The sequence below is a fragment of the Rattus rattus genome, chromosome 3 (assembly GCF_011064425.1).
Source record: "Rattus rattus isolate New Zealand chromosome 3, Rrattus_CSIRO_v1, whole genome shotgun sequence".
NCBI lineage: Eukaryota > Metazoa > Chordata > Mammalia > Rodentia > Muridae > Rattus > Rattus rattus.
The window spans coordinates 143,085,514-143,101,249 of record NC_046156.1 but is presented as its reverse complement, the minus strand read 5'-3'; the positions used below and the strand labels follow the sequence as shown (position 1 = coordinate 143,101,249).

The window sequence follows — 15,736 nt, the reverse complement described above, 5'->3', positions numbered from 1 at the left end:
GGCCTGTGGGGACACGTCACATTCAAACCCAACAGTTCCGGTATGGATCCTGCAAAAATAATTTTACCATCTTAAAGCTTCCAGGTACTTATCCTCCAGTCTCCCAACCCCTGGCAGCCAGCTGGTTAGGACTGGTTTTGTTTTGTTTTATGGTCTCTGTGGTTGCTTCTTGCAGAGTGTTGGGCTGTTACAGTATGACTGCTTCTGTCACTTAGCAGTGCCCATTTACGGTTCCTTCATGCATCTGTCCATGGTTTGTTGGGTGGCCCCTTCCTCTCTAGTGCTCACTAATATCCCATGGCCTGCTCATTATTATCTTCATCCATTCATTCATCCATCCATCTGCTGGCGGACCATGACTAAAGTGACGATGATTGTAGGGTGGAGACAGGTGTTGTATTCTTTCTGTTCACAGCATCTCTTGTCTTGGTGACACCCTGACCAGCTCTGCCAGGGTGAGGCTCCTCACAGGAAGTGTCTCTATAAATCTGGGAGAGTTTATGATTCTTAGTCATGCATCTACTTACCACAGTTGCTGCCGCCCAAACTGTTTTGTTCTGTCTGGTGATGTGAATGACTTTCTTGGTTCATTCCCTCCCTGCCCCTCCCCTTCCTCCCTCCCTTTCCCTCCCCTTCTTACTGTCTCTACATACAGCTCTGGCAGTCCTGGAACTCATTATGTAGAGCAGGCTGGCCTTAAACTCTTCCCAACTCTGTTGTGATCATTTGGGTTTGGCTTTCATATTGTGGCAGTATGGAGCCCATTACTTTCAATTCTAGCTGTGTTGCTCTGATTCAGTGGCATTTACGTTTTTGGGCAGCCAGTACCATGATGTTCATCTGGGGATAAGGTCATTTTAGAAGAGAATTTATAAAATTTACCCGAAAATCTATATGTCTGTTAGTAGACTTATGTTATATTTTGCTATAGCAATACTCTCCAAAAGCTCAGTAGCTATGGACAACAATCGTTGCTACACATATCTTTTTCTTTAGGCTAGAACTTACTACCTGGTAGCTGCAGGGGAAGCTGGGTAATGTAGTTTTACTGTGCAGACACATGGCCACGTCTAGCTTCAGGGGATACTGGGTAATGTAGTCTAGCTGTGTAGTTACATGGCCATATATGGCTCTTCAGGGGATACTGGGTAATGTAGTCTAGTTGTGTAGTCACATGTTCCCATCTAGCTGCAAGGGAACTAGCAATGTAGTCTGGCTGTGTGCATAAGAATAAGAGAATATTGGTTTAGTTGTTAGCCATATTAAGTAAGATTATTAATACCAAGTATTGCCTTTGATGAATGATATGACTGCCAAGTTCTTGATACTTGTTTTGGGAAAGTGATTTTCTTTAAAAAAAAATTATTACTGTGTGTGCATGGAGGGGTGTCTGTCTGTGTGTGTGCCTGTGGAGGTCAGAGGACAGCTTTCAGGAATTACTCTCTCCTTCCACCTTTATGTGGGTTCTGGGGCTCAAATACAGGTCATCAAGTTTTCAAGGCAGCATTTGACCTACTGAGCCAAACATCAGTGGTCTTTTCTTTAATACTAAGAAAGACCTCTATAATAAATTAGGCCTACGTAATGTCTACTGTTAGATAATACTCACTCAGTAAAGACCCTGTAGAACTGAGAGGACGCCATAAATGTCTTCACAGTAATTAATGCAGGTATGGCAGTTAGATCCTTTTCTGATGTCAGGCTCCGTGCTTGCTAGCCATTGCCTAAAGCTAATCGTTGCTGTGGCTTTGGTATCCCACTCTCGTTTTAAGAGGGAAAGGGTACAAAATGTGGAGCTGGATAAGATGTTTCTCTACCAGAGTAGTGAGTTCAGAGAGAGATGCTATAAAAAAATAAAACTTTTAAAAAAGGATTTATTTATTTATTATATATAAGTACACTGCAGCTGTCTTTAGACACATCAGAAGAGGGCATCAGATCTCATTACAGATGGCTGTGAGCCACCATGTGGTTGCCAGGATTTGAACTCAGGGCCTCTGGAAGAGCAGTCAGTGCTCTTAACCACTGAGCCATCTCTCCAGCCCCCCCAATTTTTTTTTTTCGGAGCTAGGGACCGAACCTAGGGCCTTGCGCTTCCTAGGCAAGCACTCTACCACTGAGCTAAATCCCCAACCCCATAAAACTTTTAAAAATAAAATTCAAGAAGAAAGTGGCAGTTTGTCCTGTATAGTTTTCATTTAATCTCTTTGTTTTGAGACGGTCTTTCGTGACTCAGGTGGATCTCAAGCTCATGGCGTTGCTGAGCGTGGAGCGTGCCTTGAACTCCTGACCCTCCTGCCTTTACCTGTGGAGTGCTGGGCTTACAGGGAAACCCTGCACCACCAGGCTGCACTGTGGATGTTCTCAATGGCTGACCTCTGGATCCGGCTGGCCAGATGTCTGTGTCTGTAATGCTCACTCGTCTTTGGAGCAGTTCGCTGTGTCTCAGCTTGCTGGTGACTGCAGTTTGTGGTCAACGTTAAGTAAGTGCCCGCAGTTCTGAGAAACTCCTCCTCTCATGGAGGCTCCAGTTGCCGGGAATAGCCGTGTAAGTGGCACGGAAGTTTTCCCAAATGACAGTTACGTCCACTGGCTTATTTTTTCCTCTCAAGCCTAGCAGTTGGAATTTTTGAACCCCTGCTGAGTACTCTTTAAACCCAGCAAATTGGAAATGTTCAGCTCAGGCAAACCTCTTTGTCTCCTGATAATCTCACCACAGAGATCACGATGCTCTTGGATACGCCACTAACAGCCTTGGACAAGTTTTCGCCCCCTTTTAATACGGAGCCGTTGTTCCAGGAAGTTTGTATTTATAATTCCAGACGCAGAGTAGTTACAGGAAGGTAGGCAGGTCCGTGCTCACACGCAGTTTGTGAATCGTTATTGTAGGAGGAGAATAAACACACACCCTAAGCCAACCCCTGGCTAGAGTTGCTCATGTCCAGGCGGATCTGTGTAGACCGTGCTGGTGGACAGTGAGCACTGTCACAGGCCGGGTGGTGTGCCAGTTAACAGTTGCAGTGCTTCAGCTCTGGAGTGTCCCCCAAGGCTTCTTGTGTTGCACACCGCCCTGGGACAGTTTAGACCATCGAGAGTGTGCCCTTCAAGAGCAGCTTGGGACCCCAGCCATTTCTCTCCCTGCTTCCTGGCTTTCAGCTGTCAGCGGGGCAGCCTGCCTTTACCACTCACTGTCTTACTGTAGGATGTTCTGCTCTGACACAGGCCCACAGCGACTACAGCTAAATCTAGGAGCCAAAACTCTTTCCTCTAGAATTGAGTCTTGGGACTTTTGTCGCAGCCACAGGTCCCTAATAGAACAATGGGCCCATGCATAGACAGTGCATCCATAAGTGAGAGTGATCACACTCTGATGTCCACACAGATATGAAGTTACTATGACACATTTCCCACAGTGTGCCGCCCCCTAGTTACGTGATAAAGGACTGTGAAGTCAAGGCCTCCTCTTAGGTGGCTGCCGGCTGAAGTTGGGCCTGACTGCTTCTCATTGTGTAGGGGTATGTGGATACGCACAGTACGCTTATTTTCTGAAGTTGTCTGAAAGGAAGTTGCATATGCTAGGCCCCGGACCTCTCAAGACTTCAGTCTGTCTGTCAGGTTTTTGGGGTGCTGCATATCAAACTCAGAAACATGTGAAGTTGGCAAGTATTTATTGCCCACTGAGCCACATCCACAGCGCTTGTTTTGAGACTGGTTCTCATTGTGAACTTACGATTGGCCTTGAACTCTGCACCCCAGGCTGCTATAGAATCGTGGTCCCTCTCTGCCTCCAGAATGAAGGGATTGATCTTAGGCTGGTGCAGCCACACCTGGCCAAAGATGTGGTGTTTTCTCCCCTCGTTATAGGGCGGATTCTATGATTAAGTGTAATATTTAGTTAACATTGCTTTTAGTCTTTCATACAGATCGTTGTCACAGCCTCTACCTAGCTTTGACAAGGTTGATGCTTTCCTTGAAGAATGCTGCCCTGCGCCCCTCTAAGGGGCAAATTAAATAAATAACCGTGGCATCAGTTCCCTTTTGGGCGGCCCTGTACTCTCACCTTGAGCTGCCTTTCAGGGGCCTGCCACAAAAGTTCCCAATTTTGGACATAGTTTTCAAGTCATATTTCTTTACGTGACTCATTTATAGAGGGACTATTCTGACCCACTAGATTATGCACTAACAGGTAGACAGAAACTTTTTTTTTAATAGTTCTTTGCCCTACTTGCCTTTCTGCTTGTGAAACTTTTAAGGTGTCAGGCCCTGCACACATCCCACTGCCTGCTCTTATTGGACCTCTGCACTGTCCTTGGGCGCCCTCTGCAGGCGCTGCTCTGCATGAGCAAGTGTCTGAGTTTGTTAGACACCTACTGCCTCTTGTGGTTGGTGCCTCTCACTAACTCTTTAGTTATGCAAATGTAGGTCCTGCTATGTGACCTGCTCTCAAAAACAAAACAAAACAAAACAAAACAAAACAAAACAACGGGTCAGGGAAGAGCAATGGCTGCTCTTCCTGTGAACCCCGTGTCACCACCCCTGCAACTCCAGTTCAGGGAATCAGATGTCCTCTTCTGGTATCTGTGGACACCAGGCATGCAAGAACACTCCCGGCAGATCGCAGAAGGGTGTGGCAGATGACAAGGAGAGGGATTCGTGGCTCCTGGTAGACAACTTCCTATGTACAATTGACCACAACCCATGTGAGGTCAGACCTGGGAAGTTTAGGAGAAAATAATGCAGATTTTGAAGTATTTTCCAGATAGCCCTGTGGAAATACCTGTTACCCAGGGCCAGCTCGTTCTTGGACCAGTGAGTCCCACAGGAAATGAAAAGACCGCTTCCCATGTTTGGATGGTCCTAGGGCCTTTTTGAGTGTCCTTTCCTGTTGTCTGTCTGCCTCTCTTGCACTGTGCACATCATCTCCAGAGGGTCCTTTATAGCAGTGAACTACCTTTTATTTACCGTCTGTAATTTCCATCCATCCGTCAATCCATCCATTCATCCACCCATCCTCCTACCATGCAGCCATGGTCAAGCCCGGGCTATACACATGACCGGGAAGTGCTTTCTACTTAGCCACACCCCTTCTCCTAATATTTTCTTTCTATGCTCTCTTTGCCTACTTCGAAATCCCTGTGTTTGTTTCCTATAAAAGTATATAGTAACTATAAAGGCTTATCATTCTGGCTCTTTTATTGGTTGGTTCCCAAGCTACATTTCTATTTTTTTTTTCAGCCCCCCCTCCCCCGCCCCGTTATCCAGACCTCGAGCCTGCCATTCCAGGAACCGACCCACGCTCTTTCTGGGGTTGCTTGGATGTGTTCATCATCCTCAAGGCTGGGCTGTCTGAACCGGTCTGCCTGCAGATAGGAAGGGGAAGGAGCTGGGATTCATAGCACTGGCCTGAAAGGGGCTTAGCAAGTAGACAGGTCAGACTTTTAGACAGTCACTTAGATTCTTAGCCCTCACATTTGAAAATAAGGCTGGTTTTATTCTCTACTCATTATAAGCCCCGTCCGTATTCAGGGTAGGGCCAGCAGACGCTGCGGTGGGAGGCTGTAGCCATGAGGTCTGGCTGGCAGATGGGTGCTTCACATGTGCATGCCGGGAATGGAGAAGAGATGGGAGGAACCGGAAGGCCTTCTGAGAAGACGTGATGGTCTCAAAGGATGTACGATGTCAGGGAAATACAGTACAGCAGTTTGGGTACAGGATGCTGCGTGGATGTCAACAGAGGCTTGGAGTGTGTCCGTGGGTGGCAGAGTTAGGAAACCTTTTAACAGCGGGGGCTCCAGGGAGGGAAGCCAGAGGGACAGCGGGTGGATAGACGCCTTTGCACCAGTGTTTAGGCCGGGGACTAACTCTCACTGGGTCTTGTCAGATGAAGGACATCGTGGACTGTAGCCAACCTGACTTTTGAAAGAAAACGGAATTATTCTCCTTTCTGTACAGGGCAGTGGGAGTCCTCCTGCCTCAGCGTCTCTGGTTCTGGGATTTCAGGTATGAGCTATTGCACCTGTTGGTGAAAATAAATTATTTCGATTAAACAGTGTTTGTAACTGCCAAAATCTTGGTATTGTTAAGAAGGAAACAATAGATGTTCTTGTTAAAAATAAATTCTCAAAAAGTTTAAATCTGACAAAGGCATTCCGTAGAGTTCACAAGACCAACCAAAAAGAACGGAAAGGAGAATCAGTCATAAATTGAGATGAATGTGGACATCTTACAGATTTTGTACACTAGGCATACTCTGACATTTTGCTAATCATGAAAACATTTTGCTTCTGGGGGCTGGAGAGATGGCCCAGGAGTTAAGATTGCTTACTGCTCTTACAGAGGCCCCAGGTTCAGTCCCCCAACTTCATACGGTGGTTCATAGCTGCCTGTTACTCCAGTTCTAGGGGACTCATCAACCTCTTCTGACTCCTGCTGACATGCACTCTAGCCCACACACATACAATACAATAAAAAGTTCAGCTCTTCTATTTCAGTGATTACAAATACATTCCCGAGATTATGTGTTGAGATATGAAAAGGTAGGACACAAGTATAAGTGTTAATTCAGTTAGTTATTTTGTGTTTTTGAGATGGGGTCTCTCACTGTAGTCATGGCAATCACCTGTCTCAGGTTTCTGAGTAATGTGATTATGGCATGAGCCACCGTGCCTGGCAAGGAAATATTTCCTCCCTTTAACTTAGTTCCACCAAGGGCCTGCAAGTGCTGTTAGGCCTCAGCAAAGGCCAGGGAGAGCATGGGAAGGTTCTGGAGAGCTTGGGAAGGTTCTGGAGAGCTTGGGAAGGTTCTAGAGAGAGGCCTGGGATGGAGGAAATGAACTTGGTGATTGAAAAGTTTTACAAGCGAGCTCCTAGTGGCTCCCTTTCTGCCTGCTGGGTGTGCCAAAGGAAACTAGTTCTTTGTAGCAACCTCAGGGCCTGCATGACTTTGCTTAAACAAAGGTGCTGGAGCTCCAGGAGGCCTAGAGGGGATCACTCCAGGAGCTCACAGTGGCAGCTTGGGAGCTAGCTTCGAGCTGCGTTGTGTGTTTTCAGTGCGAGAAAATCATCATTCTTCCAAAAAGAGTCAGATTAAAAATTTTGACAGTTTTTCAGATTCTGCTTTAGAAAAAAGGCGATGATGGGTCTAGCTTTATTTTTGTATCATGCTTAGAAGGCTGGTTGCTAACATGGTGTGCCAAGCTCTCAGAATTCTGTGGTAATGTAGGGTGCAAGAAAAGTATCACCCAGATGGCATTGGCGGGGAGATTACTGACAGATAATCCTCCCTTGTCCTAGAAGATTAAGTCTGTCGTGGCGAGGATGTGGTCAGCTGACTGGTCTAACAAAATTGTATTTTAAACAATCTTCCTGCCAGTATCTAGTGTTTGTACATCTGAACGGGGCTGGGGAGTGGGGGCCCTCCTTTGTTTACAGAGGAAAGGCCACTCCCTCTGCCCAGGTTGTTCTTTGTCCACTGAAATTAGCAACAGGTGGTGACCAGGGCCCTCCTAAGGGTGCTGGGAGGAGTCACTACAGATCTGCTGCTGGGAGTGAAGCCACACCAGGGCCGGAGCTGGGCGGGACTTTAAGCACCAGTTCCTTTCCTCAGCCGGGCCTTGGCCCAGGAGTCCCAGGCCTGAGGAGCAATTGCAGGCTGCTGTAGCGCCATGCTCTCTGCCATCACCTGGCATGGATTGTAGAGATATGGAGCTGTCTGAGGATTACCAGTCCCCGTTCGATTTCGATTCCGGAGTGAACAAGAACTATCTCTACCTCTCTCCAAGCGGGAACGCGTCGCCGCCTGGCTCACCTACACAGAACGTTGGTAACTATTGATTTTGTGTAGTTAGTTCCATTCACTCTGGTCAAACCCAGGTGTGACCCGGGGTTCTTATGTTAGTGTGAAGGTGTGCCCAGGTGCCACCGTGCGCCTACGGCCTGGCTCAACATGGAAGGGTAGTTCTTGGTTGTTAACTATTTAGCGTGGGACATTGGATTTTAAAGTTGGCACCATTTCTGTATATGCAGTGACGGTAGATGACAATGGAGGGGTCTTGGGTTCAAATAGCGTGTACAGTTTTAAAATCTGCCTAGGTTATGTCTTTCTTGGTAAAGGGCGCTTAAGCACCCAAAAACATTCACCTCATCCGAGGGCCTGGTGAGTGTGATCTAATGATATCACAATTATCAAGCTGATAATCGAGCGGCCTGGACTTCCCTTGGGAAGACCAAGAGCCATTTAGACAAATAACCTACACCACCGAGTTTCTAGAAGGGAAAAGTGAAGACTCACCGTACCTCTGGAAGCCGTTGTCTCTGGTGTGTGGCACGGATCTGTTCACAAGGCGGGAAGCTGGCTATGACAGTCCGAGTTGATAAGCAGGGCATCCCTGCGTAGGGTCCAGCAGACATGGGCACAGCCTCACTCACCGTCAGCCTGCGGTCCCCTATTGCCTGCCGAGGAGAAGAGGTGGCTCAGTGAACTCCTCTGTAAGGAGTCAAGGAAGCAACTCGGCTTTCCCAGAAGAAGTTAATCATTTCCTTACTGTGAAGACTTGGTTACATTTTGTTCTTTTTAAGTAATAGAGCGTGGGAAACCTAGAAGACAGTGAAGGGCAGACTGTGGCCCCTCCTCTCTAAGCTGCCAAGGGTTTGGGTGTTTGCAGAACCCAGGTGTGCGCTGGGATAGCATGCTTCAACTCGATACAGTAACCAATAACATGCTTCAACTCCACTAAGTAACCCCCTTTGAGGTATGGTCTGGATTTTCAGAAACCGACAAACGTTGACAGGTACAGGCTAACACTAGCCTCTAGGAGCTGGCAACTGTTAGTAATGTCTGCTGGGAGATGGGCATGGGGAAAACTTTTTTTTTTTCTTCTCATTTTCTTACTTCTCTTGCCTGTGACCCATGTGGGCCCTGGCCTTTCCCGTTACCCAGCACTTAAAAGGAGGGAGGACCTAGTTCTGACGTGTGGACTCGTGTGGATCAGAGCAGGGCCCACAGAGGGAAAGGTGGAGCTGTCAATAAAGCCTTGAGAATGGCCAGTGTGGCAGGCAAGCAACCTCAAGGCTCCCAGCAAGGCCTGGGAAAGACGCCCTAAATCCTTTCATTCTCACCTGCTGCTCTTCACCCCCCACCTGCTTTCCCAGTTAAGGGTGTGGCCACCTTTCAGTATTCTGTCAGAACAGAGCAGGTGAGGGAGCCCGCTTTTGGGTGGTGGGATTAAGGAAGTCTGTAATTGAAAAGAGGGAGGAACCTGGAACTTCTACTTAAAAGTTAAATCTGGAATTTGGCCAGCGTGAATTCCCTGCCCCTCTCTTCCCTTCCATCCCCTTCTCGCCCTCCTCTCTCACCCTCTCTCTGGTTTTTCCAGACAGACTTTCTCTGTGTAGCCTTGGCTGTCCTGGAACTCACGCTGTAGACCAGGCTGGCCTTGAACTCAGAGATCCAGCTGTCTCTGCCTTCCACATGCTGGAATTAAAGACATGTATCACCATTACCTGGTCAGTGTGTTCTTTCTGAATAAGCAGGTAGCTTGTGCAGGCAGAGGACTGACAGGAGGAGGTAGCCTACTCACAAAGGCAAGGAACAGGTACCTAAACAAGAAGTATCCTTTGAATTGTATCCAAACGCCTTCAGTCATCATTGGACAAAGGAGAAAGCAATGAGGCTCGGTTGGTGTGCAGATAATCTGAGGCAGGTGGTGGTGGGGCGAGTGAAAGGGAGAGGGGTTCATCAGGGATGAAAGCGGCTTGCAGTGTGTGTGCCTGTCTACACTTTGGTACTTCTCTACTCCATTTTTTCTGTCGTGCTCAGCAGTCCTCCTGCTAAGTGGCTTTTACAGTTTAGTTTGAAAACTCGGATGTGTGATGTATGTTGGCATCTGGAGTACAGGCCTACGAAGTTCATGTATCATTTGAGGCAGGAGAATCATGAAGCCCATGATGCTGAGTCAGGAAGGCTAGTTTTGAGACCAGTCTTGACTGCAATAGTTAGACTTTGTCACAGACTTTCTTCATCATCGTCATCATCATCACAACAACCATAATAAATGTAAATAAAGCAAAGCAGATGATGGTTGAATTGTCACAGGAGGACACCTCCTGGTCTTTACAGATGTGAGCCTAGATGTAGGAAAGGTGTTTGGTGTGCCCACGTCTGGTTAGCCTAGCTGGCACTAACAATCATTTTTCAATTCCCAAACCAGTGGTTTGCTTTATGCTGTGCTGTGCATCTACACAGGGCCTAGAACATGCTACCTGTTTGCTCCCTCACAGAAGCTGGTGACAGCCCTTACAGATCAGGCCGATCATCCAAGCATGTCTTTTCTGGTCAGGGATTTTACCGTTGGTTTTGTTGTTTGTTTTATTTCGTTTTTAAGTGCCACCGGGACATGGATGTTGTATTCCATTCTTTGCTGTGCCTGTCAACACCATCTGTATTAAGTTGGCAACCTTTACTATCCTTTCCGTTCTAGGAGCCCTTGTGGGGTTACTCTCCTAGCTGCTGTTCATTGTGGTAAATTCTCCAACCCAAATAAGCCCGTGCAAAGAAAACACAACTCACACAATACGAATACAAGCTGCTGCCTAGATTGGGCAGAACTAACACTACACTACTCTTATTTCCCAGCTATGAGATCCATTATAACCTATGGTTTCTCTAGGCCATGTGCTTCTGCTCCATCTTCCTTCCACCTCCTCCTCCTCCCCCCTCCCCCCAACTCTTCAGCTCCTCCTTCCCTTCCCCTGCCCAGTCACTGGCTCTTGCCTTTATTTTACAAGTTAAAATGGGGAGAAAGTTCTGATGAAGTAGTGATTCATTCCTTCTCCTAGGCAGCCCCCTCTTTTAGGGGAATTAGCATCAAATATAAACAACATCAGGGCAACCCTGTGGAATCTCTTCCTCTTTAGAATTTTCCTGGAAAACTCAGGAAGATACAGGCCCTTAGCACCCTTGGCTTTGCTGGTGACTCTGGAAATGAACAGTACAAATAACCTGACAGCCGGGCTGGAGGTGCAGCTTCCTGGTGGTCTTGCCTAGCAGACATAAGGGCCTAGGTTCAATCCCCAGGTCTGGTAGGCAAACAAAGATAATCTTGTACTTAATGTTGCCAAACTTGAACCTCTGAAAAGAGTGAAAAGCCAAGCTACAGCTCCTCAATGCAGAGTCTATTTCTGCTTTATTCTTTGCTTTCTCATGTGTCAACCCTTCTCTTTTGCTGACTGAATCTTACAGGTCCTCCATGATGGCAGAGATCTTAAAGAACAACTTACCCGTTGGTTACAAATGAAAACCAGAGTAGGCTTGAAGAGAGCTCTATCCATAGAGAGGAAATTTAATGATAGTGGTGACTTCTCTCCAGGCACCCCCAAATTTCTCCATGGCCAACCTGTGTGTCTTCAGTGGATGGTCTCAGCTACCAGTTATTTCTGTGGTGTTTGGAGGGAGGGAGGGAGGGAGGGAGGAAGAAGAGATGCTCTGAAGTAACTGGAGGCTTTTAAAGATGGCCTTCTTCCCTTGAAAGATGAAAGATTTAATGAGGTCTGTTTTTAGGAAGAGGGCAGCCAGGCATTTGGAACTGTGAATGTGTTTTACCTATGTGTGTGTGTGTGTGTGTGTGTGTGTGTGTGTGTCTGTCTGTCTGTCTGTGTCTCTGTCTTCATTTCCTTGAGTATGGTACAGAACTGTGAATGTGTTTTACACGTGTGTGTGTGTCTGTCTATCTGTTTTAATCCCCCTGAGTGAGGCACTGATGGCTGACTGCTATGGCATCCACACCCCCTCATCTTCGCCTTGTTACCATGTCCCTTCCTGCTTTGTCTCCTTTCTTCCTCAGTGACCCTGACATTACTCAATTCTGCTCTTGAGCTTCCTGGATCTTCTGCCAGATAAAATGGGTCATTTCTTTAGCCTCCTTTGTTCCTGGGCCACCTTGACCATAATTACCCAGTTCATTTTGCCCCAAGGTTTTATTCTTCTCAATATGAGCTAGTTATGGGGAAAGGACAGCCTTTGGGGACCCAATTCTGCACAGCCCTTGCTTCTGTTCCTGCAGCACCATCTTCTGAAGATAATGCCTCAGAGGACAAGTGTCTCTTTGTCTGTTCAGATCTTCAGGTGCCTTACTTAGGTCCCCAATCTTCAACCTGGGGCAGATTTGTCTGTCCCCTGCAGGCATTGGTTTGGTTGTGAGGCTGCTACTGACCTCTAGTGTCTGGAGGCTGACATGCAGCAGAGAGCCTCACCCTACAACATCATTTGGGAACTGCTGTTGTCTCGCCTTTTTCTTTCTGTGATATCATTTGCACCTCATCAATTACTAGCTGTTTAAGTCGAGCCCTGAAGCCCTAACAAACTAGGCTTCACGATCTGTTCTCATCACGACAAGCAATGGTGACGTGGGGAGAAATACAGTTCATTCACTGTTACGTTGGGAAGAACTCCCCCAGCTTCAGGGTTGACATGAGTTGACTGATAGCTGAGATCATCCACTGAAGACATCACAGTTGAGAGATATGCATAGCTAAGCATTCCTGGTCAGCATATGGCCTTGGCTGTCACTGCCCAGCCACTGAGAAATCACTGTGTTTCAATTCTGTCCTTGCAAGTTGTCAGTGCTTGTAAAATCTTTCTGGGAGGCAAATCCTCAGGCAGGAGCAGTGTTTCAACCTTTCCCCACCATGAGAATCCCGCAGCAAATTTAATTCCTCGGGGTACGCTGTTTCAGGAGGCTGATAGCCAGGGAGGGGCAGAAGTGTCTCTCTGTAGAATACCTTTGAGCTTGCCCAGATAGTTCCACACCTGCATGATCTTTATGCACACACTTTTGGAAATAGCAGCTGTCTTCAGGTAGAGCTAACAGTGAGTTGGGAGCTGTAAGCAATGTTTAATGTCTTTTAAGTAGGAAAACCTTTGCAGGTAAAAACAAAAAGAATAAAAAGCAATGTACAGAAGAAAAGGCTCAAGAAAGGCATCAGTAGAACCAGAATTGTTTTTTCCACCCACCTGTGGGATTCCTGTAATTCATTTATTCAGGGCGTGTTCCTGATCAGCCATGGGGTGCTAGATTCAGTGTCTTAAGACTGATGGTCCAAAGGTACAGGTTTCCTCAGACATCGTCATATCTTATTTTATATCTCATTGCTTCTTGTTGCTGCTCAAAGTCATCCCTCCTCCAGTGTTCTTATCCTTGTATTGTATAGTGATATGTTTAAATGAAATTATGCTAAATCTTTTGTTTTAGATAGTGTTTCACTGTATCTCTGGTTGGCCTAGAACTCATAGAGATTTACTTGCCTCCTCCTAAGTGCTGGAATTAAATGGGTGCACTACCACCATACCTGGCTGGTTTGTTTGTTTGTTTGTTTTTTGAGACACGGCTTTCTGTGTACCCATGGCTGCTCTGGAACTTCCTGTGTGGACCAGGCTGGCCTTGAAGTTTCGGCTTTTCAGCTGCTTCTGCCTCCCAACTGTGTGGACTAAGGAGGAGTGCATTACCTAACCTGACTTTAGAATTCGTTTCTAGATCTAGCAGCATATGAAGATGGCTAATGTGTTAGTCATGGTCGCTACAGGGAATCTTGAAGGGAAGCAGTCTTAGTTGTAATAAAGGTCAGAGGTGAAGGCAGAGAGCCAACCATTTATGTGGGGGTCCAGGTTGGGGCACCCGACTGTATCCATCCCCTTTCATGCCAGGAAACCCCAGCATGCTGCCACATTTGTTTGTGACTGGATTGCAGAAACTGAAAGACTTTAGAGTGAGGCTTGTGATGCAAGCTTGTAGTCATTGACACCAGCATGGCCTATATCTAGTGAGATACTGTCGCCATAATATTTATATTCTTGACTGAAATTAATGGGTGTGTGGTGGATGAATTGTCATTTATGGGAAAAGAGAGAAACATACTTTAAGTAACCCTTTAGCCAATCCATGTGTTTAAGTAAAATACTAAGAGTTGTTCTGTTTGAAAGCAGCATGAGTTCTGAGATGAAATGATAGTGAATCGATACCAGGCCTTTATAGTCTGGAAGTGGCGCCGTGTTCAGGGCCGAGCTCTCTGTTCTTCTCCTGTTGGCCGCCTGCCCCTCCGACCTCCGGTCACCTTCATGCTCAGATTTCTGCCATGGTAGAACCAACCAAGCCTGTCCTCCCAGGCTCACTGAAGGCAGCTCAGCAAGTCGGACACACTTCAGATCACAATATTTTTAAAGATTATTGTCATAGAGATGTAAAATGTTGCCACTTAACTGAAAATCAGTGGCTTTCCCTTCCTTCTCTTTAAATTTTATGTGTCTTGAAGATGTACTGGGCTGTGTGTGATGGCTATAATACCCTTGGCATATTTTTAAAGAAAGTTGAGGTTTTTCTAAAAAACGCCCTCATGCGTGACCTGCACTGTTCTTCATGTCAGAAACTGTGTATTCTCCTACACAGTGTCTCTGCTGCACCTTGTCTAAACGAGGCATCCGTAAAATGGTCTGGGATTGTCTATGCTACTGAAGTCTAGTTTCCAGATTTGAAACTGTTTGCAGGAGGCGCATTGCTGCTTCCCGGTGATGGCCTAGTCGTGCAACTGTACAGCAAGACGAAGCGCGTAAAACTGTGCAGTGGTGCCGTGTGGCCTGTCACCTCCCTCCTCCATCCTGAGATAGTTCAGCTGTCATCCATGTCCCCAGCTGGCTGTTGGGCAGTATGTAGCTTCCTGGCTCTCCCCAGCCTGTGCTTCTGATTACCCTGCTGTGGGAGGGACTTTGTAAATGAGCCATATACCCTGGCCATGCCTCCATTGGGGCCACACCAGGGGATCTCCCTGGTTGGTACTGAAGATGGAAGGATGATCTGTTTCATTAGACAGTTAAGGAAGTAGCTAAACTACCAGTAACCCAAGGCAGGTAGTGATGCCCAGTGTCTGGTCACCTGGATTCAATCCTTCAGATGCTGACTTCCAGCCAGAGACACACAAAGCTTCCGTGGAGAGAGAATTAGTCCTGGCTCTCTGCCCTGCCCTGCCCTGCCCTGCATGTTGGTATTTCTCTAAGGCAAACTGTATGGAGCAGCAAGTGTGTAGCATAAGAAAGACCCTCGAGTTTTAGTCCGGTCTGACTGTAGGTAAACTCTGCAACCTTGAGGGATTTCTAGTAGAAATCACTGTTCTCGTTAGACATTGATTTAATTTTGCTTGTTTGCTTCTATGGAACATGAATAGCAATGATTGTAGTGAAAGCGTGCTTAGGCAGGAGTCTGAGCTGTCACCTGGGGATGGGGCATTAGGGGACCTGTAGGTATGGAGGGGGGTCAGATAAGGATGGGGGTAGTGACTTAGTAGGTTTGTTTGCTCAAACTGGATTTTACAAAGAAGTAGGAAGATGGCCTGAGAGAAGGTTTAAGGGCCTGACTAACACTTGATCAAGCAGAGAATCTCTTGTCAGTTTGCCCCCACGGTGGCTGGTGTGGGAAACTGAATAGGCACTAGTCATATTGTCATTTAAAATAGGTTCCCATTGGATTTTAGGAAAAGAACATTAAAATCCAAGAACAAAGTTTGTTGGAGTGTTCGTAGCAGTCTCATTTCTTATCTTTTGTGACTTGCATGAGAAAGTGATGTGTTCTCCTCTAAGCTAGATCGCCCCTCCATACTGAGTACACGAGAGAGCATAGGGAAGACAGGCTCATACCAAGGAATTGATTTAAGGCAAAACATATGTTCACGACTGGAGAAAAGAGTCCCGACG

At 46.8% G+C, this 15,736-nt stretch overlaps 1 protein-coding gene across 5 annotated transcripts in view; it reads left to right on the top strand.

The window, feature by feature from the left end:
- Window positions 1-15,736, top strand: part of Tpd52 (tumor protein D52) — a 79,047-nt gene that overhangs the window by 39,195 nt on the left and 24,116 nt on the right. For 3 of the 5 annotated variants that reach the window (XM_032898645.1, XM_032898644.1, XM_032898643.1), the window contains exon 1: window positions 7,408-7,822. The exons of the other annotated variants lie outside the window; for them this stretch is intronic. In XM_032898645.1, coding sequence (XP_032754536.1) covers window positions 7,687-7,822 — 136 coding nt within the window. In that variant the 5' untranslated portion in view covers window positions 7,408-7,686. Of the gene's footprint in view, window positions 1-7,407; window positions 7,823-15,736 lie in introns of those variants that run through there. 5 annotated transcript variants of the gene reach the window in all.